This window comes from Symphalangus syndactylus, chromosome 23, assembly GCF_028878055.3.
Source record: "Symphalangus syndactylus isolate Jambi chromosome 23, NHGRI_mSymSyn1-v2.1_pri, whole genome shotgun sequence".
Taxonomy (NCBI): Eukaryota; Metazoa; Chordata; class Mammalia; order Primates; family Hylobatidae; genus Symphalangus; species Symphalangus syndactylus.
The window spans coordinates 65,487,554-65,512,724 of NC_072445.2; the positions used below are offsets into that span (position 1 = coordinate 65,487,554).

The following is a 25,171-nucleotide window of genomic DNA, read 5'->3' on the forward strand; positions in this document are numbered from 1 at the left end:
GATCTTAGGCTGGATGAAATCAATTGGGGAAAACGTGAGGGCGTAGGTAGGGGACACTTGCCTTCAAAGACTGTGTGTAGCCAGGGCACCAACAGCCCTGGAACCAATTTAGCGCTCTTGAAGAGGCAAAGGTGAGGGGCCCAGGTTCAACTTCCCCATCTTGCCGCTACCACGAGGCCTGATCGCTCAGCTGCCCTGCTGCTAACAGCAGCTGTAGCACCTCCACACACTTCATGTCAGCTCACTGCTCCTGGCACTCAGTTCCTTCCATTTTCTCCCCTCTCCCTTGGGAAATTCTCTCACTTTTCAGTGAGCCTAAAAATTGTAACAAAATTATTTTATGTGGAGTCTTGTTGGGGTTTGTTTAGCCAGCATATCTAGTCTGTGAAAGAAGTGGAAGTTTCCAGAACTTGATTTCATAAACTGCTTTCAGAATCAAATTATAAATCTCCCAGGGGGTGAAAAATCCTTATACTTTTATACCTTGTTCTTAATCAAAACAGTATTATTACTCCGCTTGACAACCCCAAATTCCAGCCTTGTAGCCAAATGATTTTTTACAAATGATTATGCACAAAACAAATCTCTGAAGTGATGAAGGCTTAGTACCAATGACAATATATAATGGTGAAATTAAACACAACTCTAACAATATTTGAGCAACTTTAGCATCACTGGAATTTATTTCCCCTGAGGAAATTAACTGAAAGATAAAAATAGCCTAATTACTAGAATCTGTTTTTAAAAATCTCTCAGTACCTTTTAAACATAATATACATGCAACATGGAGCTCTTGGGAAACAGTTTATATGAATTCCAGGTTTCATGAACATTATTCTTCTTTAAGAACAATAAATTTAGTAAATACAAAAGATTAAATTAGCAAGCAATAACAATTTTCTTTAAAGAACAGTTATATATGAAATAGAGTTATTCTAATAGAATACCAGAATGTCAGTGGGCTATGACATTAACATTAAAATTCAAGATTTAAAACAAAACCATAACATTAAAAACATTTATCACCACTAGGTGGTCAGGTTGCCCATAATTTTGTTTCTTCTCGCTGCTTTTATATATTTTATACATTTCCTCAATAAGCAAGATTACATTTGAAGTTGCAGAGAAAACAACAAATGTTACTACAAGGATAAAAAGAGGAATAGGAAAGGATTCAAATGTCAGTCTCTCCTAATGCTAGAAATACAGTGGCCAACCCCCAAATTATCATAAGCACACAGTGTTTTGATCTTCCTACAAATGAAGATAAAGCTGATTTTTCCTGAGATGGAAACTACTCCCAGAACACATTAATTAGTGGGGAATAAGGAGAGGAGAACTAATAAGATGAAATGGAGGGGAACATTTCACTAGTAATGGTACAGAGAAAAATGAGGTGTTCTTGGTCAAAATGTGGCTCCAGGTAGAGAGTGTCATCCCTACTAAACAAAAATACAAATAACTGATCAGGGCCAGAAAGACTCCAGGTTCCAAAGAATATCTTTTATAATCCAGGAAAAGTGAAAATTCTGTTACCTGATCTAGTTTGGTAATAAAAGGAAGTATTTACTTGCAATTATACATTAAAAACCAATCAGTGGCCAGGCACAGTGGCTGACACCTGTAGTCCCAGCACTTTCAGAGGCCGAGGCAGGTGGATTCCTTGAGGTCAGGAGCTCAAGACCAGCCTGGCCAACATGGTGAGACTCTGTCTCTATTAAAAATACAAAAATTAGCCCAGTGTGGTGGTGCATGCCTGTAATCCCAGCTACTCAGAAGGCAAAGGCAGCAGAATCGCTTGAACCTATGAGGCAGAGGTTGAAGCAAGCCAAGATCACACCACTGCACTCCAGCCTGGGTGACAGAGCAAGACTCTGTCTCAAAACCAATCAGCACAGTGTTGATGGTCATTCAACTAGAAAAGGGAACTAGAGCAGGGCCTTGCAGAATAAGCCTGGCTAAACTAAGAAACAGCAAAAAAAAGAGAGAGGCCCACAAGGTGACAGTCCTACCCTCTTTCAAAAGACATAGATCATCCTTTTTTAGACAATGGAATATGGTTTCTGTACCACTTCAAATGGCAAATGAGTGTGATGTCAAAAGTTAATGAGCATCAAGAAAAAAAATTCTTTTTATATTGCAGTTATTTAAGGACACCAAATTTTTTTTTTAAAAAAAAACACTGTCATTTACTAACAACACAGACGTTTCAAAGTGACACTTGGAAGAGAAAACAAACAGCCCCTACTCCATGTCACTTATAGAAGGTACAAGAAAAACAGTGGAGTTTCCATGAGACATTACCAGTTCGACATTTTCTAATTAGGTACTTAGATTATAAAACCTGAGTAATAAAACCTTCATAGTTTTACTGTAATTTTTATATGTACATATATGTACACACACAAGCATGTGTCACTTAAGGAAGAGGATGCAATCTGAAAAATGCTTCATTAGGCAATTTTGTCATTATGGGAACACCATGGAGTGTAGTCACACAAACCCAGATGGTATAGCCCACTACGCACACCTAGGCTATGAAGTACGGCCTATTGTGCCTAGTCTGCAAATCTATAACAGCATGTTACCATACTGAATACTGTAGACAACTGTAACACAAATCACTAGGTGATAGGAATTTTTCGGCTCCATTATAATCTTGTGGGACCATTGTCATATATGTGGTCTGCCATTAACTGAAATGTTTTGCGGTCGTGCTCGCCTCAGCAGCGTATATACTAAAACTGAAATGTTTTGCGGTGCAGGGCTGTGTGCGTATATGTATATATACACACATACATATATTTCAGCTTTATGCTCCTCCTCATTCTGAAGCTTAAATAGTCCCCTCTTTGACACTAATGTCATTATGTAGTTACCAGAGAAAAATAAACTCTTCTCTCAAATTTCTACTCAAGCCAAGGAGAAATACTTGATCATTTAGGAAGTCAGAGCCTTAAGCTTCAGTCCAATGTGGCCATGACCATTCCTGGCAATAAAAACTAAAGTCAATACGTTTTAAGTCTAAATGCCTAACAGGATGCTTGCGATGTCTCATTCATTCTGCCCCTTCCATCCACACACTAAATAAACACCACAGAGGAGATGACCAATGAGCATCTCAGCAGTTCTCTGTCCTCCCGCAAGGAGGAAAGCTCTGATACCCACAGTCAAAGAGGAAAAGGGTGCCTTTCTCCAGACAACACATGTTTGCGTGATAATACTAATTATACCTCACACTGCTAAACTGTATTATTATCTTAAAAGTACTTGTCATCTTCTTGCCTTTTTTTTTAGGTGGTGTCTCGCTCTGTTGCCAGGCTGGAGTGCAATGGCGAGATCTCAGCTCACTGCAACCTCCGCCTCCAGGTTCAAGCGATTCTCCTGCCTCAGCCTCCCAAGTAGCTGAGACTACAGGCATGTACCACCACACCCAGCTAATTTTTTTTGTATTTTTAGTAGAGACGGGGTTTCACCATGTTGGCCAGGATGGTCTTGATCTCTTGACCTCATGATCCGCCCACCTTGGCCTCCCAAAGAGCTGGGATTACAGGTGTGAGCCACCATGCCTGGCCAAAGCACTTGTCACCTTCTACATGAGCCACTCCATCATCACTCCCAGACCCTCCACTGCTGCCACTGACACCACAACCACCACTCCTTTACACACATGGAATCCAAATCTTTAGGAGTATCTTTTCCAGGATTCCATGGTTAGCATATAATAATCCTGGGAGTCCACCTGTGCACTACAGGATTCAATTATTGATTGCGGCCAAGCTAGTTTCAATAGATCAATCAGAAATACTAGTATATCCATGTAGGTACATATGAAAAATATTAGGGGCAGATGGGAATGGTTGAAGCAATAAATCCAAAACCCACTGATAATTCCCAAAATGCAGCACACATTCCACTGTGAAAACTTATTTTACATATATTTTAATAAATTTTAAAAATATTTTAAGATATTTGCAATCAATATATTTTATGTGTGTGTGTGTATATATATACACATATATAAATATACATATATATATTTTAGAGAGAGGGTTTTGCTGTGTCGCTCAAGCTGGTCTTAAAGCTTAAGCTTCAATCCAGTGTGGGCATTCTGGTCATCCTAGGTTCAAGCAATCCTCTCACTTAAGCCTCCTAAGTAGCTGAGAGAGCAGGTGGGCTAAGTACTTCATTTTAATTACTACATAATACTTTCAATGGGTACTAGAAAAATAAATAACTCTCCCATCAAACCTATGATTTCACAGGTACTATAGCTTAGAATAGTGCTAAGCAAAAGAGGTCAGTCACTTTAAGGCTATTTTTATAAAATTATTAAGATCTAATCACACATGCACTATATGGGTATGACCAAAATGTAACTGCAACACACACTAAAGTTTTCAAAACTCTGAAATAAGGAAAAGCAGCAGTGAATAAGGCCATGTGCACAACACAACACAGAAGAACAAGACTAATCAAAGGCAGAGATTATTTCTCATGGAAATAGAACACTGGAGCTGGAAGAGACTGTAGTCCATTAACCAATGCCATATACGGAGAGGAAACTCAGAAAGGTAAAGATCCAGAGAGGGTAAGATCATTCAGCCAATTAGACATCAAGCCAGGACCAATCTCACCCTTGATTCCGGGGTCCTCTAAGTGTCTGCCTCTCACTCAGCTTTATGTTTGGGAGATACCACAGTATTGAAATTAAATTAATTTCCATTAATCGCACACAACAGTCTGTATAATTTATTTTTCCACTAGGACTGCTTCTATTTCTCTGACATTTTCCTAACTGTCCTTGTGCAAATCCAAATGACCCAGAACACAAATTCGACCCCAACTACAACTGCTTACAAAAGCCACAGAAAGTAGTTCAGAACTACTGAGGAATTCCTGAGCAAGGAATTACTTCTAATCAGATTTAAGAATAAAAGTAGATTGCAAAAGCCAATTAAATTTAAAATTTAGAAAGCCAACAAGATTTTCCCAAAAGCTCTAGATTTTAAACACACATTTAAAGAGCATATAAAAAAGAAAGCGAGCAGAAGAAGAATTTGCTTCTATGCAAAATCCTAGAAGTGGTAAAGTGAAAATGAGGCTTGGATGATAGCAGATTTTCAAGGAGATATTGAGGACTGGTCTGTGGCTCCCAAAGTAGTCATTTTTATACCAGCCATTAAAAAAATTACTATTGACCACCAGTTTCATCTATACAACCTGCCTTACAAATTAATTCCAAACACTTATCTATCCTGACTCTGAGTTCCTGTGACTGAAAACATGATCCTGTAACACACTTCACTGCCACTTGCAGTACTAACGGTTAATAGTTACACACCATTTAGTACATTTGCTACCTTGCTGCGTGCTTATCTTACATACTATATGGTTTTCTTTAATCTTCACAATCCTTATTATTTCCCCATTTCTCAACTAAGAACCCTGAGGCTTAGCGAGGTTAAATGACATGTACCATGACATAGTAAATGGTGGAGCCTGAATTCAACCCAAAATCTCCAAGTCATGACCCCATCTTTCAGGCTCCGTGGTTATTTCCATGATGGGATATGTATTATCACTCTCTTCAGCTTCAGTATTAAAAGCGTCAATAGGGTCAGATGAATAGGATTTAGAACTGGACATAAAACACTCATGAACAGAGCTGAGCTGCAATGGCTCCACACACTTCTACTGCTTTAGGCACCCTGAATAAAATAATGATGGTTTACCCTAGTTAAATCATTCTTATTGAACAAGGACTAATACGTTTCTCAAAAAGTGATAAATTCAGGTCTACCTTTAAAATGCACTTAGCATATATGCAATTGCATCAATGGGAACAGTTTCTTGGGTTATTCTAGGAGGACTGCTTTGAAAAAAATGTTACCTATGATCATGTTCCACATTATTCACAAGAAGGCATTGTGTGGTTAGAGGCCATGTGAACTCCCAAAGGCAACATGGATTACGGGAAAGAGGCCATACCTGGGGCACCTATTAGGACACCAGGGCTTGACACTGGTTATCTCAACCCCTTTCCTCTTAAACTAAGGGAATGGAAGAGAACCAAAGAAAAACAGCAGAAGAAACATAGGCATAATATGTTTGAGAATTGACCAAATAAATGTTCCTCGTATACATGGTAAGGGAAGGAAATATCACTCAAACCCAGGAGGTGTTCACAAGAAAGGCTTCACACAGAAAAGACACTGGTTTGTGATATGGTTGTTCGGTTTATAAAATTACGAAAGATGATGTGTTATAGAAAATAATCAAAATAATCCTTGAAGTAACAGTAGGACTTGAGTAGTCCCTGGGGTTACCTGGAGACTCATAAAAGGCAGGATCCCTCAAGGGTACTGAGTAAGGATATTTTTAGCATGTGGGATGCAAAAGAATATACACTCATTGCTTTCTAACTTAATCCTAACACTGATGAAACAATTATACCTACTGTTCCTGCCTGAGGTGTCCGGGGCCAAGCATGGGCTTGGAAACTGGCCTAACCTCACTGGGAAAGAAAGCAATAGTACTCACTTTCTGAATAACCTAAACAAGCAAGATAAGTACTGGAACAAAAAAAACTGTAGTGGAGGCCGGGTGCAGTGGCTCACGCCTGTAATCCCAGCACTTTGGGAGGCCAACATGGGTGGATCACTTGAGGCTGGGAGTTCAAGACCAGCCTGGCCAACATGGTGAAACCCCATCTCTACTAAAAATACAAAATCAGCCTGGCGTGGTGGCGCGTGCCTGTAATCCTAGCTACTCGGAGGGCTGAGGCAAGAGAATTGCTTGAACCCAGGAGGCAGAGGTTGCAGCAAGCCGAGATCGTGCTACTGCATTCCAGCTTGGGTGACAGAGAGACACCCTGTCTCAAGAAAAAAACAAACAAACAAAAACAAACAATAACAACAACAACGAAAACCAAAACAAAACAAAATTGTAGTAGGAGCAGAATTCAGAAAGCTTTGTTTCAGAGACGAGAATCAGAAACAGATGTAACATTTTCAAACTACAGGCATTTTTGCATTGTAACATTAAGACAAATATAATAAAGTCACTTCAACTGCATTCGAAATTTTCAAGCAGGTGGTAAGTCAGTTAGCCATTACCATATCACCAATTTCACTAATTCTAGCTTCATAAGTCAATCTTTGCCTGAGGTAATAGACCAAAAAGGTAAAGTCTGATGGGATACACCACAGGACATTCTTCCTCTGCACAATACCAAACGCAAGTACAAGTGACATGAGCAGTGAAGAGATGATCCAAGAGAATGCTAATAGAAAAATCTTGCTGGGTAATGCAGCCAAACAAAATCGTTTAAGTAGACAGATTGAGTACATGAAAGAAAGGAGGTCATAACTAAGAGTCCAGGCTGTGCCAACCAGCATTTTAATAAAGAGGAGAGAGAGAGGACATGAGAGAGAAAACAGGGAGGGAGGGGAGGAGGAACAGTAGCAGCTTGGAGAACTCAACAATAGTACTGGAATAACATAGTGGTCAACTGACGTAACATTTTCAAACTACAAGGCATTTTTGCATTGTCCAAGAATGACGCTATGTCCAAAGTCATAAAATATTTCTGCAAGCTGATATTTTTTAACTGTTTAATTTAGCTGTGTGATTCTATTAGAAAGGATCTGACAGAAAAGTTTAGCAGCTTAATTAGGAAGGAAAAACGTCACTCTCTGAGTAAAAAGTAAAGAGAATCTTTGACATTTGTGGATGTGAGGGGAGGGCAACAATAAACAGATATGATGGAGAACTGAAAACCCAAAGGGGCCCATGGAATACAAGATACCTGCTAAGTAATTCCGTATGACAAGTATGACAAAAGAGATTTTTTAAAAGGATTTTGAAATATCCTGGCTCTGAGAAGCGGATACCAGAGAGCAAAGTTCCACCTGGAGGAATAGCTTGGGACAAGTGCCCACCGACAACAGAAAAAGGAACTTGGAGAAAATACAGATCCAGTAAATATTTCTCAGAATGATTCCATTACAGGTCACATGATACAAACGCTCTCATCCTTACAAATTCATCAGCAAATCCCAGATCACTCATGAATGATTTTGTAGTGGCTGGAGTCTTACAGGACTAAAACAGGTTCCTAATTCTGTGTTTTGCTGAGAGTGAAGTAAAAACAGAGTGCACAAGTGAGCACAGACACAGTGTTAGCCAGAAAAGAACAGGCTTTTTTATTCCAAATTCAACAGCTTAAAAATCAAGGCCAAATATAAAATCAGTGCCACCTAGAGGCAAAGACATAGAGAACTATTTTATTACTGGTGATGGTATATGATCTTGTCACCAAAAAACATTCTTCATTATTAATCCCCCATGAACCCCATTTTTAAAAAGATTTGTGTCAAATTGCATTTAATAAATAATAATACTTTTTAAATTAAACACACATATAACTGACAGTAGGGTCATATGAACTTGATAAAATCCCAGCTGATATTTACTTTTTCTCTGCAACCATTTCCCCCCCTCAAGTGTATGATTTTTGAAATAAGAAGACGTAGGGTTTAGGATAAGATAATCCCAAAGACACAAGAAAGGGGATGCTTCAAATTATTGGTTCATCTCAGGTTTCTGAAGCATTAGTAGATAAGAGCTTCTCCCACTGCCAAAGATAACTGAAAAGGTCATATCAAGAGAGTTTAGAAACAAAAGAACAAAAATGAATACAGATAATAATGTAAAAAAAAAATTGGTTCACCAATTGTGACAAATGTACCATGCTAATATAAGATGATAATAATAGGAGAAACTGAATATGGATTATACAGGAACTTTCTGTACTGTCTTTGCAATTTTTCTGTAAACCTACAATTATTCTGAAATTAAATGTTTATTGCAAAATTTAATATAGAGACAGTATACTCCTCTGAATGAGTTCAGCATGCTATAGACAGATTACAGCCCCAGGAACAACACTTCAGTCTCTTATCGTGAGAGAAGACAAGCAACCATGATTTGTAACCAACATAAAAGAATGAGGAAGGAGCTCTAGAAGGGGAACATCACGACCTCCGGAGAAGAGACCTCCAGCACAGCGTCCTGAACACAGCAGATGCTTCACGCTATTCTTCCTAATTACTTGATCAATGTAGACTGCCTCTATAAGCACATGCTGAGTCAAGAACCAAATTTTGGAGAAGAAAGTACTAGCTGTTCTCTCCAATTAACTTCAGAGACAATGCTAATCACGTATCTCACTTGTTAAAATGTCTATCCCACCCACACTACTTTCAATTGGGGGAAAAACCGGCTTTGTCCTCTTCCTTACTGAGAACAGAGAAGACAACAGAGAAGAAGCTCCCTAATGTCTAAGCCCTGTATTCCCATTCATAAACATCTGTGCCTTTTCTGCAGCCATGCTTCAGTCTTTCATTCCTACCTTACTAACAACAGGAAAAGTGTGCCTTTCCCTGGTCGGGCGGCAGGTGTTACTAATCCATCTCCTCACGTCTTGGGTATACCCTATCCCATCACTCTGTCTCCTCAAAGATGTCACTTAGAAATCATGCCATCTCTCTTGTACCACTAATCTCTCCAAAGGCTCTTTCTCCTCTATGAATATATTCCATTCTTTCCTTTAAACAAACGGACCAGCAAACCAACAACACTCCCTCCAGCCCCAGACCATGCTGCAACTATCCCCTCTCACAAACACAGTTAGGTTGATGGCTCTTTTTTGGTCTTCTTCACGCTTCCCTTCCTTCCACTGTCACTAAATATTGGTACTCCAAGGGACTCGCTTTCAGCCCTCTACAGTCTTTACCCTGCGTACCTTCCCCTAGGTGAATGCAGCTAAACTGATAGCTCCAATTATCATCATATGCCCATAGGTCACATATCTCCACCTCCACCCCAGGCGACTGTGCCAGGCCCAGATACACAGGTGCACCTGCCAAGGGGGCATTTCTACTTGCAAATCCCAAACCTAAACATGTCTCAGACTCAAGTCTCTCTCTTGTCCCTACCCCAAAACACATTTCTCTTCCTGAGACCCCTAACTCTGTGAATGGCACCAAAAAAGCAACCCAGGAGTTAGTTTTAATTGCTTTTCCCTTTCCCTCACTTCCCCATGTACAGGGATAAAATCCAGTAAATTCCACCTCTTTCACATTCTTTCTTATCCATCATCCCTGCCATTTCCTTGGCTTAGCCTGCACTGGTTCCCTCGGACGATTATAATAAACTCCTAACTACTCCTTCCATCACCAGTCTTGCCTGACCCTGCTCCATTCCACTGGCCGCGTTGCAGAATTATTTTTCTAAAATGCTAACCTGAACGATTGCCTCACTCTGGCCACTTAAAAATTAGTAAAGACTCCTTATTATTTTTAAACTGAAGTTGAAATTATAAAAGTTACATAGCAGGCCCTTCATGAAGCAGCTCATGCTTCCTTCTCTAACTCCATCACCTGTCACTTTCCAATGTGCCACACTCCACAATACACATTCCGGGGACTCGTCACCTTCATACATCTTCATTCCTTCAATCTGCTACTCGCACCACCTGAAACACAGTGCCCCTTCTTCTCTGCCTGTACAACTATAATGTTTTGTCTCAGATTCTTTGGGACACCTTCTATTATTACCCCCAGGAATAGAGCTCTCCCTCTTCCATGCCTTGGCTGTATCTTCCACTATGCTGACTGTGGGGAGTAGAGTTTATACTTCATCTCTCTCTATATATATATAGGAACAACACTTAGTCAAGATCTTATTTTACAGCAGTCTGGTTTAGGATGAGCTTCCCAAGAATGTGTGGCATCCAAACACAAAGGCAATCTATATCCAACTCGGCTCAACCAAAACCTGTTGCTAAGCAGGCGACCCCTGAGCCCCAGGGATAAGCCAGTCATCTGGAGAGTGACAGACACAGGCTGTAACTGTGATGAATACAGCCTCACATATTTGGAAGGCCTACTGCTTATTAATTCTTGGTTCACAGACAGAGAAATAAGAATCACTTCTAAACATGAGCACACTCACATTTCTTACCATGGAAACTCCCAGCTGGGTGTGGTGGCTCACACCTGTAATCCCAGCACTTTTGGAGGCCGAGGCGGGCAGATCACGAGGTCAAGAGACCAAGACCATCCTGGCCAACATGGTGAAACCCCGTCTCTATTAAAAATACAAAAAAAATTAGCTGGGCATAGTGGTGCATGCCTGTAGTCCCAGCTACTTGGGAGGCTGAGGCAGGAGAATCGCTTGAACCTGGGAGGTGGAGGTTGCAGTGAGCCGAGATCATGCCACTGCACTCCAGCCTGGCGACAGAGCGAGACTCCGTCTCAAAAAAAAACAAAAGAAAAGAAAAGAAACTCCCAAGCCTTCATTTCCCCTAAATGCAGCAAGCAAATTCAATTACATTATTCAAATCCAACTAAAGCATTTCAGCAAATATTAAGTATTCAAATCACTTTGGAGGAAGGATTGGGATGCCTTAGTAAGATGAATAGACAGATATATTAAAAGGATAGCAAACTCATCCAAGTGGATTTCAGCTGCTAATTTCTACAGTTTTCAATTTCTTTAACCAAGTGGGCCCTAAGTAGGATCTTCTACAGCTCATCACTCGGGAGGACTTGTGTTTGAAGGGCCCAGTTAAATACAACTCTGTCCTAAGGTCTCTATGGGAAGTCCATCCCTGTTTTAACTAATTGATATTGAACTAGCTTTGCCATCCCCTGGATTTTCTGTAACGCACCACATGCCAATTAATCAAGTTACAGAGATTAGCACAGGGGAAGAAATGCATTAAAGCCCTGTACTGCAAAAAGCAGACTTTATTTTCTCCCTGCTGCTTGTCTCATTTCCTCTCCTTGCAATGAGACTTTGTGCCAGTGGATTAATGGGAAGAGATGTGAAACAGTCAGTATTCTGTGGTGAAAGATGCTACAAAAATACATTGGTGGCTGAGAAACAACTTCTGCCAGACAGCTGAACAAAATACTGGCTGTCAGGGTGCTATACTAGATTAGAAGCTCAAGCTTCAAACAGACAGGTTCCTCCTATTTCAGTCTAAGCTTCCTCAGGGAAACCCCAATGTCAGACCTTTATTTTCCAATTCAAACAAGTCCTCGCTGGCCGACATGGCCTGTCCATATCTCCCCTTACTTAAGCCTCCATGACAGAAAACTCAAGTTGAACATATCACAGAGGCTACTCAGTTCCTTGCTTAGTGACCAAAACATGTGCTCTCCAGAGGCCAGGGACAACAGAAATCCTAAGGGCAGCAGGTTCCATCCCATGGGATTCCACGCAGCCATGTGGCCGCCACAAGGTGAGGCTGCCCTCCACAGTGCTGTCAGTGGGGTGGCATTGGGCAGCTGCCTGAACTCGGTCTCCCCAAAAACACTGCCAAATGCTGCTCGGTATTTTGGAAATCTGGCCATTTGCTTTGCCTGCTTTTATTAACCCTGACATATCGCGATGACTATACTTTCCAGCACTTTTCTTCTCTTAGGGGCTCTCCTAGGGGGAAAGGAAGTAGATTAATATTCCTGCCAAGCTCTGGCCTCTACAGAGAATCAGAAATTTCAATCCGTCAAAGCAAAGAAGCTGCACACAAATTACATGGAGATTAAATATCTGCATGTGTGAAGGCAAAAAGCACAATGACAACAACAAAAAACACCCCATTCTGGTGTGAACTGGTTCTCATGACAACCACCATTTAAAGTAGGAGAAAACTTCACCCATTCTGCTGTCAACTTTAAAATTATGATCTCTCAACATCTTCTTCCTGGGCCATGATGGCAGATAAAACAGAGAGAAAGAGATTGCATTTTCTTCTCCAGGTGGCTAAACAGCTCATTCATGATGCCAGTGAGTAAAATATAACAGGACAAAGGCCCTATCTAAATTCCATCACCTATTCTACAGGAAGGTGACAGAAGACACATTATTAATCAGTCAACCATGGGAAGGAACAGAAAAGAAAGCAATGGCTTAAAAAAAAAAAAAAAAAAAAAGTAGATCAGAACTGAAAAGGACAACCTACAAGATACATAATTGACATTAACAATACTCAGACAGATCTACACTTAACACAAAAGGAGGAGACAACTATTTGTAAGATACACAGAAGGGGATGGGCAGGGCAGCGACCATTAGCTGAACACCTCCTAATGTCAGGAGCGTGGCAGGCTCGTTCACCATCACTCAAGAGTTGTCCTCATTTTAGTTACGGACACTGAAGCTCAGAGTGTAATGTTAAAGAACTTATCTAAGGTCACCAGAGGCTGAGTTGCAGAGCCAGGATTTGCCTCTCGTTTCGCTAGCTCAAAAGCTGGTGTTATTCTGGAGAAAAACAAGCACGGCTACAAACACAAACATTTTCAAGATATAATGTCCAGGCCCATGGAGGGGCTCCAAAGGCCAGCAGCCAAAAGTTCCAGTCCTAAAGGGCAAAAAAGGCATAATTCCTTATTCTTATACTTTTATGTACAAATAGAGGCCATTTATTAGTCATTGGCTAAGTGGTATACTAGGAGTTACTAATAAAAATGTGGCATTGATAGAACATATAAATTAGAACTGACTGAGGACTCTCAGTGTTTCACCATGAAGATCCCCAAGAATGGTATGATGGTTAATTTAATGTGCCAACTTGATAGGGTCACAGGGTGCCCAGATATTTCGTTAAACATTATTTCTGGACGTGTCTGTGAGGGTGTTTCTGGACTAGATTAATATTTGAATACATAAAGTGAGTAAAGCATATGGCCCTCCCCAGTGTGGTGGGCCTCAGCCAATCCATCAAGCACCTGAATAGAATAAAATGCTGAGGGAGAAAGAATTCTCTCTGATTGACTATCCCTGTGCTGGGACATCAGTCTTCTCCTGTCTTCAGACTTGGACTCCATCAGCTCTTCTGCTTCTCCAACCTTCAGATTGACACGAACTGTAACGCTTGTCCTCCTGAGCCATCTTTTTACTATAAATCTGTGCTATGTCCTATTGGTTCTGTTGCTCTGGAGAACCCTGACTAATATAAACAGACAGTAACCAAGAAGCTTCTACTCCCTGCAGCACTCTTCAAAAGGTGGAATCTCCACGATTCCAAGAAGTAAACTGTCAGTGGATCTTCAGTGGGAGCCTGAGTTGGTTGTAGACTTCACATACTATTAGGGCCTTTTAATAATAAATCACTGTTACTCTAGCTACATCATTATGGATGACTTTACTGTGTATAAATTGACATGACAGAATCAACATCCAACAACTAGATTTTAAGATTATATTTGAGACACTAAAGTTTAAATAAAAATCATTTGTACCACTATTACCAAAGGAGATGGATACATATTCTACATAGTCGTACCACCAAATTCCCAAATGACACCTCATTGCTATCACTGAGTTCCTTTTGCATTAAAGAGACGAAAGAGTTGGGGTAACTGAACTGAAGGGCCTTTTACCTTATCCAGAAATCCACACCATAAAAGTATTAAGAAGTATCACCCTGGAGAAGGTTAACCCAAGTTCCCTTCAAACTCATTCTCTCACTCAGAATCTGCATGGTAAGAAAGCGTTCCTTGTCATTTGTCAAATGTAAATCTTTCTCTGCTTGATTTAAGCATAACTCATAAACCTTAAAGAATACATAAACACACTATCTAAAGTCCAACACATAACAAGATTCCAAGGGCCAGTGTTTCCCAGATGCATGGCAAGATCTGCTCCCCGCAGGACCCATGCTGCCCCCTGTCCCTGAGTCTGCTCTTTGGCTATCCCTCCGCCTCATCAGCTTTCTAAACAGAAACCAGCTCTTTGTATTTCCTGGTTCAGAAATAACCACAACTTAGGAATGTTCCCAGCCCTCGGAGAGAAACTTTCAACTTTTCCCTTGGTTTCCCCCAACAAATCCAACTCAGCCTCCCGTTCCTACACTGCCTCTGAGTCTGAACTCCTGACTTGGTTCTCAATCTCAAATCATTCTAATAACTGACATCTGGTCATACCCAAGTTAGGCAGCATTCTCTGCCTTCCTATAGCTAACTTAACCCTAACTTCTGTTGCTACTTACATAATCTACCACCAAACATAACCCCAGCATGGCAATGTGACCCAAAAGAAGTGTTACAGAAAAGTGGAAGATGTGGAAAGAGAGAAGATTGCTGAAAGAATCAAGAACAGCTTTTCCAATTTACTACAGACTTAGATTGGGAATTACCTATTAAAAGCAAAAACTATCTCCTTGACCCTGACTTCAAATTTCGTAATCTAATCCAGGAGCCTATAAAACCCTTTAAACTATATAAAAAATTCTCTGTGTGTGTGTGTGTGTGTGTGTGTGTGTGTGTGTGTGTTTCTGGGGAGTATGCAAATTTCTCATCAGACTCTCAAATAGGAAAAGAAAAAAAATTTAGAAATCATTGCTATAGGCTGGGCACGGTGGCTCATGCCTGTAATCCCAGCACTTAGGGAGGCCGAGGTGGGAGGATCACGAGGTCAGGAGATCGAGACCATCCTGGCTAACACGGTGAAACCTCGTCTCTACTAAAAATACAAAAAATTAGCCGGGTGTGGTGGTGGGCGCCTGTAGTATCAGCTACTTGGGAGGCTGAGGCAGGAGAATGGCGTGAACCCGGGAGGAGGAGCTTGCAGTGAGCCAAGGTTGTGCCACTGCACTCCAGCCTGGGCGACACAGCAAGACTCCGTCTCAAAATAAATAAATAAATAAATAAATAAATAAATAAATAATTGGTATAATGAACTACTATTGATCTTATATAAGATTATATAACGTTTCTATAAAAATTAAAAAATACAGCTAAAAACTAACATTGTATTTAGATGATGTATCTAGTTTAAGAAAACTATTTTACCTTTCAAATTCATTTAAACTAACAAAAGTTTACACTTTTGCAGAGACCTATCCCAGGATGAGTCAGGGAGATGACACAGAAAGCAGATTTTAGGACAAAGCCTCAGAGCGAGGACAATGAAAGTACCTAGTACAGGGTGCATTCTTGGTCAAATAGCAAGAGTGTAGTCTTTTACATTTATGAATAGACTCGGGTATCTGGACATATAATTCAACACGATGTAAGTGGCACAGGCTGCTAGCCATTTTTGAGGCTGGCTGGTAAAGAATACTCCCTTTCACCTACAGCCCACCTGCACCTACCAAGCTCGAAATGTGAAATTAGACCACTCCAGCCCTACAAGTAGCATTCGATGATACACACCAGGCAGAGAAATGCAGTTCCTAGCAAGGTGTGAAGTTTACTGTTAAAGAGCATAATTTCTCTGTGAAAATATTTTTGCTATTTTCACACATCACTTCAGCTAGTAGAAAAAAACACTGTTACTGTAATTATTTGGATTTGGTAAACCTAATGAGGCCCTCTTAGCCTTCAACAACAAATGTAGAATGTAAATGGCAATAATTTTCCTGAGATCTTAGAGAAATGAGATGTAAAGAATATTAATCTGTTTTTCTTTGGATGCTATTATTGGCTCAGGAGCACAAGCTTTTACCCTTGAGAACATCCTCTATTCTCTGTGTATTCCATCTACTAAGATCGAATAACTGGAGAGCTTTCCCATTACCTAATTGTTTTCAGAAATATTAAATTTGAATTAAGAACAAATCTTTTGCCTCCATAAATATGACTTTCCCTAGCAACTCATGTAATTGCATAAATGATAGCCTATCTCCCTAAAGGCTTCTAGACATTCCGGAAAGGGAGCAAGCTGACTCTGTCACTTATCACCTACACAAAACAATCAATCCTTCATTGCCTGCTCTGTGAAAACGGAGTTGAGTCCTTGAAATATTTTTCCTTTGCCAGCTGGCAAAATGCTAAACTTTGTCAGCAGAGGTCGCTGGAGGGACATTGCAAAGGAAGGTATTCTTACTGGGCACCCTGCACTTCTTTTGCCCAGATCTACAGTGTAGGTGGCAACACGGCCCCTCCAATGGCCAGCTGCTCACCTCAGTACCCCATTTGATCATTTTCATAGCACAGTGCTTCTCGCAAGACAAGTCTCCCAAATTAACTTTCCCCACACCCAAGAAAGCAGATTTCGGTAAATTCCAGAGCGTGGATATCAAGCAATTTCACCAGCATGGCACCACTACCACTTCTGAGACACTCAGTGAGCCACAGCTGAGGGAATGAGGAAGGGGATCTTCTCTGGGTCACCCGTCTTAGTCCTAGGGGTAGCAGCTCCTCCTTATAGATAACACTTCTGGACTCTCTCATTACCTCTTACTAGCCAATCCCTGATTACACAAGTTCTGTGTTGGAGTTTGTAATTCTTTACATTATGCTTTCCTTGATCAAGTTACTGTGTGGTTTCTGTATCAGAATTGGACCCTAACAGACACATGTGCTCTTATAGCTGAGAATACCCAACTAGACAAGCAGATAGGTGAGCTGCCATGCAGTTAACAGTGCTAGCTGTCATCTTTTGCAGTGAAAGTTGGCAGCCCAGAAAGAGGGAGACATTGCTGTTCTGTGCAGAATCCTGGGTTAGAAAGATGAGGCACAAAAAGAGATAGAGTGGCACCCTTAAGGAGCTGACTAACTAGCTGGAGACACCAGGCACACACAAACTAACATTTCAAGGCAGTGAGTTGTTGAAAGCCCAGTAAGGGTCATGGGCAAGACTGCTACAAGGCAGTGATGGGTCTCAGACTAAGAGCCTATTAGTTTCAATCTTGTCATAGCCAACGACTAATTATCTGCAAACGCCCTGTGCCACAGAAAAAGGGGTCTCTCTCCAAACGGTCCTCCAAATCATGCTTTGTCCTCCAATAATGGGGTATTTCCCAAATCCATGGACTCCTCGCTGTGACCAGTTGCCTCTCACTTCACTATCAAGACAGAGAACTATGTAAACATGTGGGCAGAGAAAAATAATTTTAAAAAGGAAAAGCTGTTTGAATTTCAGTGTGTCTTTGACAGGGACAATGCTTCCTAAAATATTTTAAAGAAGAGATTAGGGAAACATAGGGACTATAATCTGTCAAAGCCGAATAAAAATGCCTTCAACAAAGCCCCTCCACATGAGGCTATTAAGGAAACCCAATAACCACACAGTGGAGAATAAAACCCTGTCACTCACTGAAAGACAGAAAAGTGATTCAGAGCAGAAAGCAGGAATAAAGAGACTACCATGGGCTCACTACAAGAGTAACAGCGGGGAAGCTTGGAAAGAGAAGCCCAAGAACAGGAGGGTTCCAGTGAACCATCTGGAAAGTGGGAGAGAATATCAAAGGCAGCAAAAGTGAGACTTTCTAATGATAAATGACAGCGGTTTTTTCTGACAACGATGAACCACAAAGGATGCCAAAGGGGTATTCAAAAAGAAGCGCCTCACCCAGGGGGAAGGAATCGTGAGTGCAGGAGCACCCTCCATGGAAGGAGCCCCTCACCCACAGTGGTTGAGGACAGTGGTTTGAGAACAGTGGTTCTCCAACATGTAAGTCTCAAAATCCTTCTACGCTCCTAAAATCCCTCCATGAGGAAATGGCGAATGAGCATGATTATGTTTAAAGGGGTGGGTGGTATATGAACTGAACACACACCTCTTGATGAAGGGCCACTCCAGTAACGGGTTGTGGTCAAAATTATATAAAAAGCTTACTTCTCTGTACACCTTCACTCATCCTCTTTTCTAAAAAGAGTTCCCTTTGTTTCTGTGTGAATATTTGTAAATTATATATTAATTATATAATATTTATAACTTCTCCACAATTATGCCTTCATTTGTTAAGGTGTAAGGCTATATATTTCATAGATTGGTAAAAATTTCAAAAAATTATAGGGACTAAGATAAGGTAGGCAATGCTTTCTTTTGCCAAGTACAGGCATATGCTTAAAATACTATCACCATCACTTCATAAGAGAAATTGCATTTTAACACTCAAGAAAGTGGAAAGGAAATCATCCTAGAACAGAGGAGAGCTCTTTAAAATAAATAAATATGCCTTTATAAAAATTGGTATATTGCTCTTATATTTTTGATTTTCCTGTAAAATCAACAAAAAGTTGGTCATGGACCAAGACCGGTTAATACCCTCAAGTTTGAGAACTACTAGCAAGGACAAGAAACAGATACACACATTCTTATATAAAATTTAAGAAAACAAAAGGCATTTAGAATTTAAAAAAAATAATAATGGAGACAGAATCTGGAAGAAAAGAAGGCTCATTATGAAACATCTTAAATTCAGGAGGAAGTATTGCCTGCATATGTGTGTACAGGACAGAAAAATCCTGGAAGAAACGGACCCAGAGGATGTTATCAAAGGGGAATGAAGACAAAATAAGGAGGCAAAGACTCCACAGCCAAGACTGGAGAACAACCTGCAGAATGCCTGTCTCTCACACAACTCCTCTGTGCATCCTCAGGGCCCACACACGAGTGTGCATCCCATGAAACAGGACAAGGCGCCGCCAGGGAGAGTGGGAAAATAGAACTTCTCTGAGCACTGGTCCACACATGCATGTTTCAACTGATATTTTTAATCAGATTAAATAGACACAGGATTTGTATGAGCTTCCTCTGGTAGGTCTGTCAAATACTTGAAATCCACCATTCTTTGCAAACTAAATGTCTCAAATGTTTTGTAAAAATTTCGTTTTGAAGCTATAGAACAGTAGTTTTCAAACATGTAAGTCTCAAAATCCTTCTATGCTCCTAAAAATTACAAAATATTGCATTGTTTGCAGAGAATGATACGATGCCTGATCTCATTCACCCTCCTTCCACATCATAAATAATCACTACCTTGATTTTTGTGTTTATTATTTCCATATATTTTTTCACATCTACTTTTATGTTTATCTAACTGGATTAAAGAAAAATTGTGTTTGTGTGTGTAAAAAGAGAAATAGACAAAGACAGATAGAGAAAGAATATAAGCAAGTCCATAAGAACACACATTGTTGGGCATGTTTTTGTTGTTGGGTGCATTTTGAATATCCATTTAAAAAGATACGATAGTTTAGTACCACTCGCGGTGTACTTGTTTCCCTCAAGATTGCATTAAAACCCATCCATGTTGACACAGGTACCTCTAGATCGTTTATGTTAATTGGTATAAAGCATTCAACATAAAAACAGAGCCCATTTTATTTATCCTTGCTCCTCTTGATGGGTATTTGAGACTTTTTAACACTTAAAGAAAAAAATGCCAAATCACATAGCATACAATTTTTGTTTTCATTGGAAACTACCAAATTACCCTCCAAAGTGGCAGTAACTATATACACTCCCAAGAGAAGGCTGTAAGACGGACGGTTCCTCTAGGCCTTTGATATTGTGAGGATTATTAAATTTTGCTAATCTGCTGAGTTTGAAATAATATTTGGTTGTTTTAATTTGCATTTTCTTGTTTTTGATAAAGCTGGTCTTTGTTTATCAGCCAGTCATGTGCCTTCTTCTTACACAATAAATCATACACATAAAAGTATACGAGCATGACATGTTTAAAGAATAGTAAAAGCACACACGTGTGCTCACCACCTATATGCATTTTCAGAAAAGAGGACAGTGTCAAAAGATTGACACAAGATGGGTAGTGATCATGTAAAAGAAAGTCTCAGGATGAAAAAAAGAATCCAGTAGGAAAATGTCTGACAACATAGCAAATATCTCCACCCAGCATGTAGAAATGTCTCATAACTTTGACTATGGAGACCTTTATTAGGCAGCTGTTTTAACATAATGTAGCCAACTTTAGCACTTTTTTCCCTTATGGATTTTTCTTGTTTAAGAATTCTCATGTTTACGATATTATATTCTATCGAAGTAAAAATGATAATCTCCTATATTTTCTTCTGAAAGTTTTAAAGATTTCTTTTTCACAAATGAATTATTAATCCATCCATTTGATGGATTTAGTGTGAGGTAGAGATCCATTGTTTTCCTATAGAGATGATTGTCTCAGAACAATTAATGTAGAATCCATCACCTCCCACTTATGTAATATCACTTATATTTTATAAGTTCTCAAATATGAAGTACAGCTGTTTCAACATTCTCTACCCAATTAACCTTGTGCCATTACTAAACTATCTTTGCAGCTACACAAGTATAAGTCTTAATAGCTGGGGTTCTTTCTATAAATTTTAAGATTAGTCCCTCAATTTTTCCAGAATATCCAGTGAAAATTTTGGTTGGACTTGCACTGGATTTGTAGATTAATTTTGGATGAATTGTCATCTTCATGATATTGTTTTCCTATGAATCTACAAATATGGTAAATATCTCCGTATGTTCCTCTATGTCTTTTAATAATATTTAATAATTTTATCTGTAAATATCTCAAATATCTGATGCAAGATTTATACCTAGGTACTGAAATATCTTAGTTGATACTGCAAATAAAATGTTATTATATTTGATAATTGGTTCTTATGGATGAAAACATTAATTTTTCTATATCGTCTTTGAATCCAACAACTTTGTTGAATTGTCTTATAAGTTCTAATAGTTGATCTGTATATTCTATTTTTTTCTAGGTAAACCATCAAATCCTCTACAAATAAAGCAGTTTTATCTATGTTTCCAATGCTTATGCCTTCTATTTCTCTTTCTGGCTTACTGCATAAGCTAGAATTTACCACATAATGATGAACAGTGATAGCAAGGAATCCTGACTCGTGGCTAATTTGTATAAAAATGTTTAGAATGATTCACTATTAATTATGTTTGCTGTAAGAGCTTCATGGATTTCATTTATAAAGTCAATGAAGTTTCCTCCTATTTCTAATTTGCTAAAAGTTTTTATCGTGAGTCATTAATGTCATCAAATGCTTTTTTAATGTCATGAGACATTAAAAGCAATCAAAGTATTTTTCTACATCTATTGAGATGATCACATGCTTTTTCTCCTTGTATCAGTTAATACAGTACAATGTAATGTATATACAATAATAATGTGGTAGGACACAATAAATCAATGAATTGAATTTTCAAATATTTCATTTAATAATTCTATATCTGTTCATTAAAATGGAATAATCTATGTTCATAACGATGAAACTTCAGAAGTTTTCCTTCTTATCTAGTTGGGATATTAACATGTCTAACCTCATAAAAGGAGCTTGATAGGACTCTCTTTTCTATGCTCTGAAACAGATTATACAAGTAATTCATGATTTGGTAAAAACTTGTGTAAAATCATCTGAGGCTGATGGCCATTAAAGGCTATTAATTTTAGAGTTAATTGCTTTCAGTTTTCTATTACATGCAATGTATGCTTTCATCTTTAATTTATCCTGCATTTTTTTATATTAGTAGTTGTCTTCCCCATGAAAGCAGGAACAATCTCATGACTGTCTGATATCTTCTTACAGTCTTGAATCCCAGTATATATTCAGCCAATGTTTCTGACTGACTGATGGATCCCAGTGTTTTCCTTCAGTCTTTTCCCTTAGCCTTTGATTTGGAAATTTTCAAACATATGCACAAATAGAAAGGATGATGATTTCTCTGCATCCAACACCTGTTTCAATAATTAACAATTATTAATCCTCTTACAATGAACACAGATGTACCTTATATAAGAAGATTAGATACATACACATGAGCATAATTTTTTAACTATACGCAGAATATACAGTAGCATTATCAGTTTAGATTAGTAATTTGTGCTAACTAACAAATTGGACTGGACCCAAAACAAATATGAAACAAGGTGAAGGCTAATTTCCTATCCACTTCCTACTTCCCATCTTCTGTGGCAGCCTTGATTTTCCCTCCATTAAAACGCTAGAAGTGCCTGGCAGCCTTCATTGCCTCTTTCATGGCATGCATGCTTACAAATCAGTGCACACAGTCCTTTCTTATTTCTTTAATGAGGTAAGCTGGGCTGAGCATCTGTCTGCTACCGTGACCTGGACGTCATATTACTGGCATCACAGCTCCTCTTGTACATTAATTTTAAATGGCATTCTATCACTTGGTCACATTTCCCAGATTTTGACCTGTCTTTGTTATCTCATATTAGTTCCCTAATACATCTATATCCTTATTAATCATTATTTTTCCTAACTTGGAAAATAGCTATTCCAAGTAGTGAGAATGCTCATTTAAGATCCCCTGAGATCCAGCATGGATGGCCTTTCTGTGTAAGGCTAAGCTATTACTGTATTATCACAGAGTCACAAAAGAATAGCACATCCAGAGGTAAACAGAAAGAAAAATGAGAGAAGGGGAGGGCAGTCCTGTTCAGTTATCTCCTGCTATATGACTTACAGAATACAACAAAACAATGGTTACCTATTGGCCTAAGGATGCTATACTATTTGTTTTCATATTAATAACTCATTTAGCTTACGTTGGCAGGATAGAGTTTTGTGACAATAATAATTCTTCCTATTCCAAAGAACATGTCTGGAAGGGACATTGCTAAGGAAATAAAATGAAATACACCCTGTGCTTAGTTTAACGCATTTGTTTCTTATACAAAAACAGAGCTGGTTTTTAAAACATGAGTGAGGGACAAGTGGTATGGCAAGTTTTTAGGAAATGGAATCAAGCTTTTAGGGATTTCATAATTTGCAAAAAAACAACAACAAAAAAAGATGCACACAACATATTAGGATAACATTTAACAGATGCAAGGAGTTGGGAAAAGGCTCCATGCATCCTAACATATACTTCAAGAATAGCAGCAATTAAGACATCCCACAGCGATTAAGACATCTCACAGCAACATGCAAAGCCACGGAGGGTGAGGAAAGTGCCTGGGGACAAGACACAGTTTACAGCCCAAGCCAATAAATCATCAAGCCCCTAAGGTACCTAAGAAATTCATCTCTCTCTAACAGCATGAAAACGTAATTTACTCCTCCTAACAGAACTAAGAATGACCTGACCACAGGTTTCCGTGCTGCACCTTCAGCCATCCTTGATTAAAGGTGAATTTGAGCCACAGACTATTCTCCATTCATATGAAGTAACCCAGAGAGAGGCGGGTCAGTATTGAGAGAAAGGATAAGGACAGGCAACTGAAAATTAAGGCTTATCAATTTCTGTAGTTACTAACACAACAAATCAGTCAAACAATACTGAGGCAAACCTATACACAAGATGTCATTAAGCATGGATGATTCACTGAGGCAAAATAAGGCAAGCAAGGATGACCATACTGGACTCATTGAGCTAAATGTTAGTGACCTCAACATAAAACGTCTATGACATCCTTCAGCGATGAGAAACATCTCAAGACTCACCTCATGCTTGGAGAAGAGCCGCACAGCCTCCAGCTGATGGAAAATAGGGTAGTGCTGGGAGTCGATCTGGTCACGCCTGTAGACATCACCCACCACCAGGAAGGCATCCAGCCCCGCGTGCAGCAAGTCCCACTGGTGTGCAGACGTGTGCGCTCTCAGCATGTGAGTCCGATTCAGGTAATAGTTGTCCCCCTTCTTCCTGCTGGGGTGATCAGCTGGGATGAGCAGGCTGTCAAAGTTCTGCCAGGTCGTGACCACTGGAGAAAGGTTGTCGTAGACCGAGAACAACGGGGTCCCGAAGCGGCCCACATACTGCTTGTAGAAGTGCTCCTTCACCCTCTCCTTGATCAGCCACAGAGGGTGATGCTGCTGGTTGTGCAGGTTCCTGCCAACTCTGGTGAGGACCTTGCGGGTGAGGTTGCTGTGGTCGTCCTGAGGGTAGGATTTGCCCAGCAGCTCCACCACACTGCCTGGAGCTCTTTGGGTGGCACACTGTGCTGCAGCAGGCCTCGATCCCCAGGCCTGGTGCTGATGGCCCCTGGAGATGTGACTGGCCTTACTCACCAGGTAGACACATGCATGGGCACCTCTCCTGAGAGCTGAGCCCACCATTGTAGAAACTTCTCACAGGTTCTGGAAAGAGCACACAGGTAAAGCACAAGTCAGGTGTCACTCTGTGGAAAGCAAGTGTGTTCTTTGCGTCTCCCACCAGCTCCCTCCTGTCCTACTGGCATGTTTCCCCCACTACGACCTCCACACAGCTGAAAGAGCCAATTAAAGACATCTGACAGACGCATGATACTTAATGCACTAAATGAAACGATTCTCGGAAGTCACTTTTATATCCCTAATCTCTAGCTGTCCTTCCTTTGTCATTCAGATCCTTGGCTTTGTAGAAAACCTCGTTTACTATGTTATCATGTCCTGAACTCGTGATG

At 39.8% G+C, this 25,171-nt stretch overlaps 1 protein-coding gene across 21 annotated transcripts in view; it reads right to left on the minus strand.

Annotated features, from left to right (window-relative positions):
• Window positions 1–25,171, minus strand: part of FARS2 (phenylalanyl-tRNA synthetase 2, mitochondrial) — a 524,433-nt gene that overhangs the window by 364,536 nt on the left and 134,726 nt on the right. For 20 of the 21 annotated variants that reach the window (XM_063632667.1, XM_063632663.1, XM_055263664.2 and 17 more), the window contains one exon: window positions 24,234–24,866. In XM_063632667.1, the coding sequence (XP_063488737.1) occupies window positions 24,234–24,845 (612 nt within the window). In that variant the 5' untranslated portion in view covers window positions 24,846–24,866. Of the gene's footprint in view, window positions 1–61; window positions 129–24,233; window positions 24,867–25,171 lie in introns of those variants that run through there. The other variant, XM_055263673.2, reaches the window with a different exon arrangement.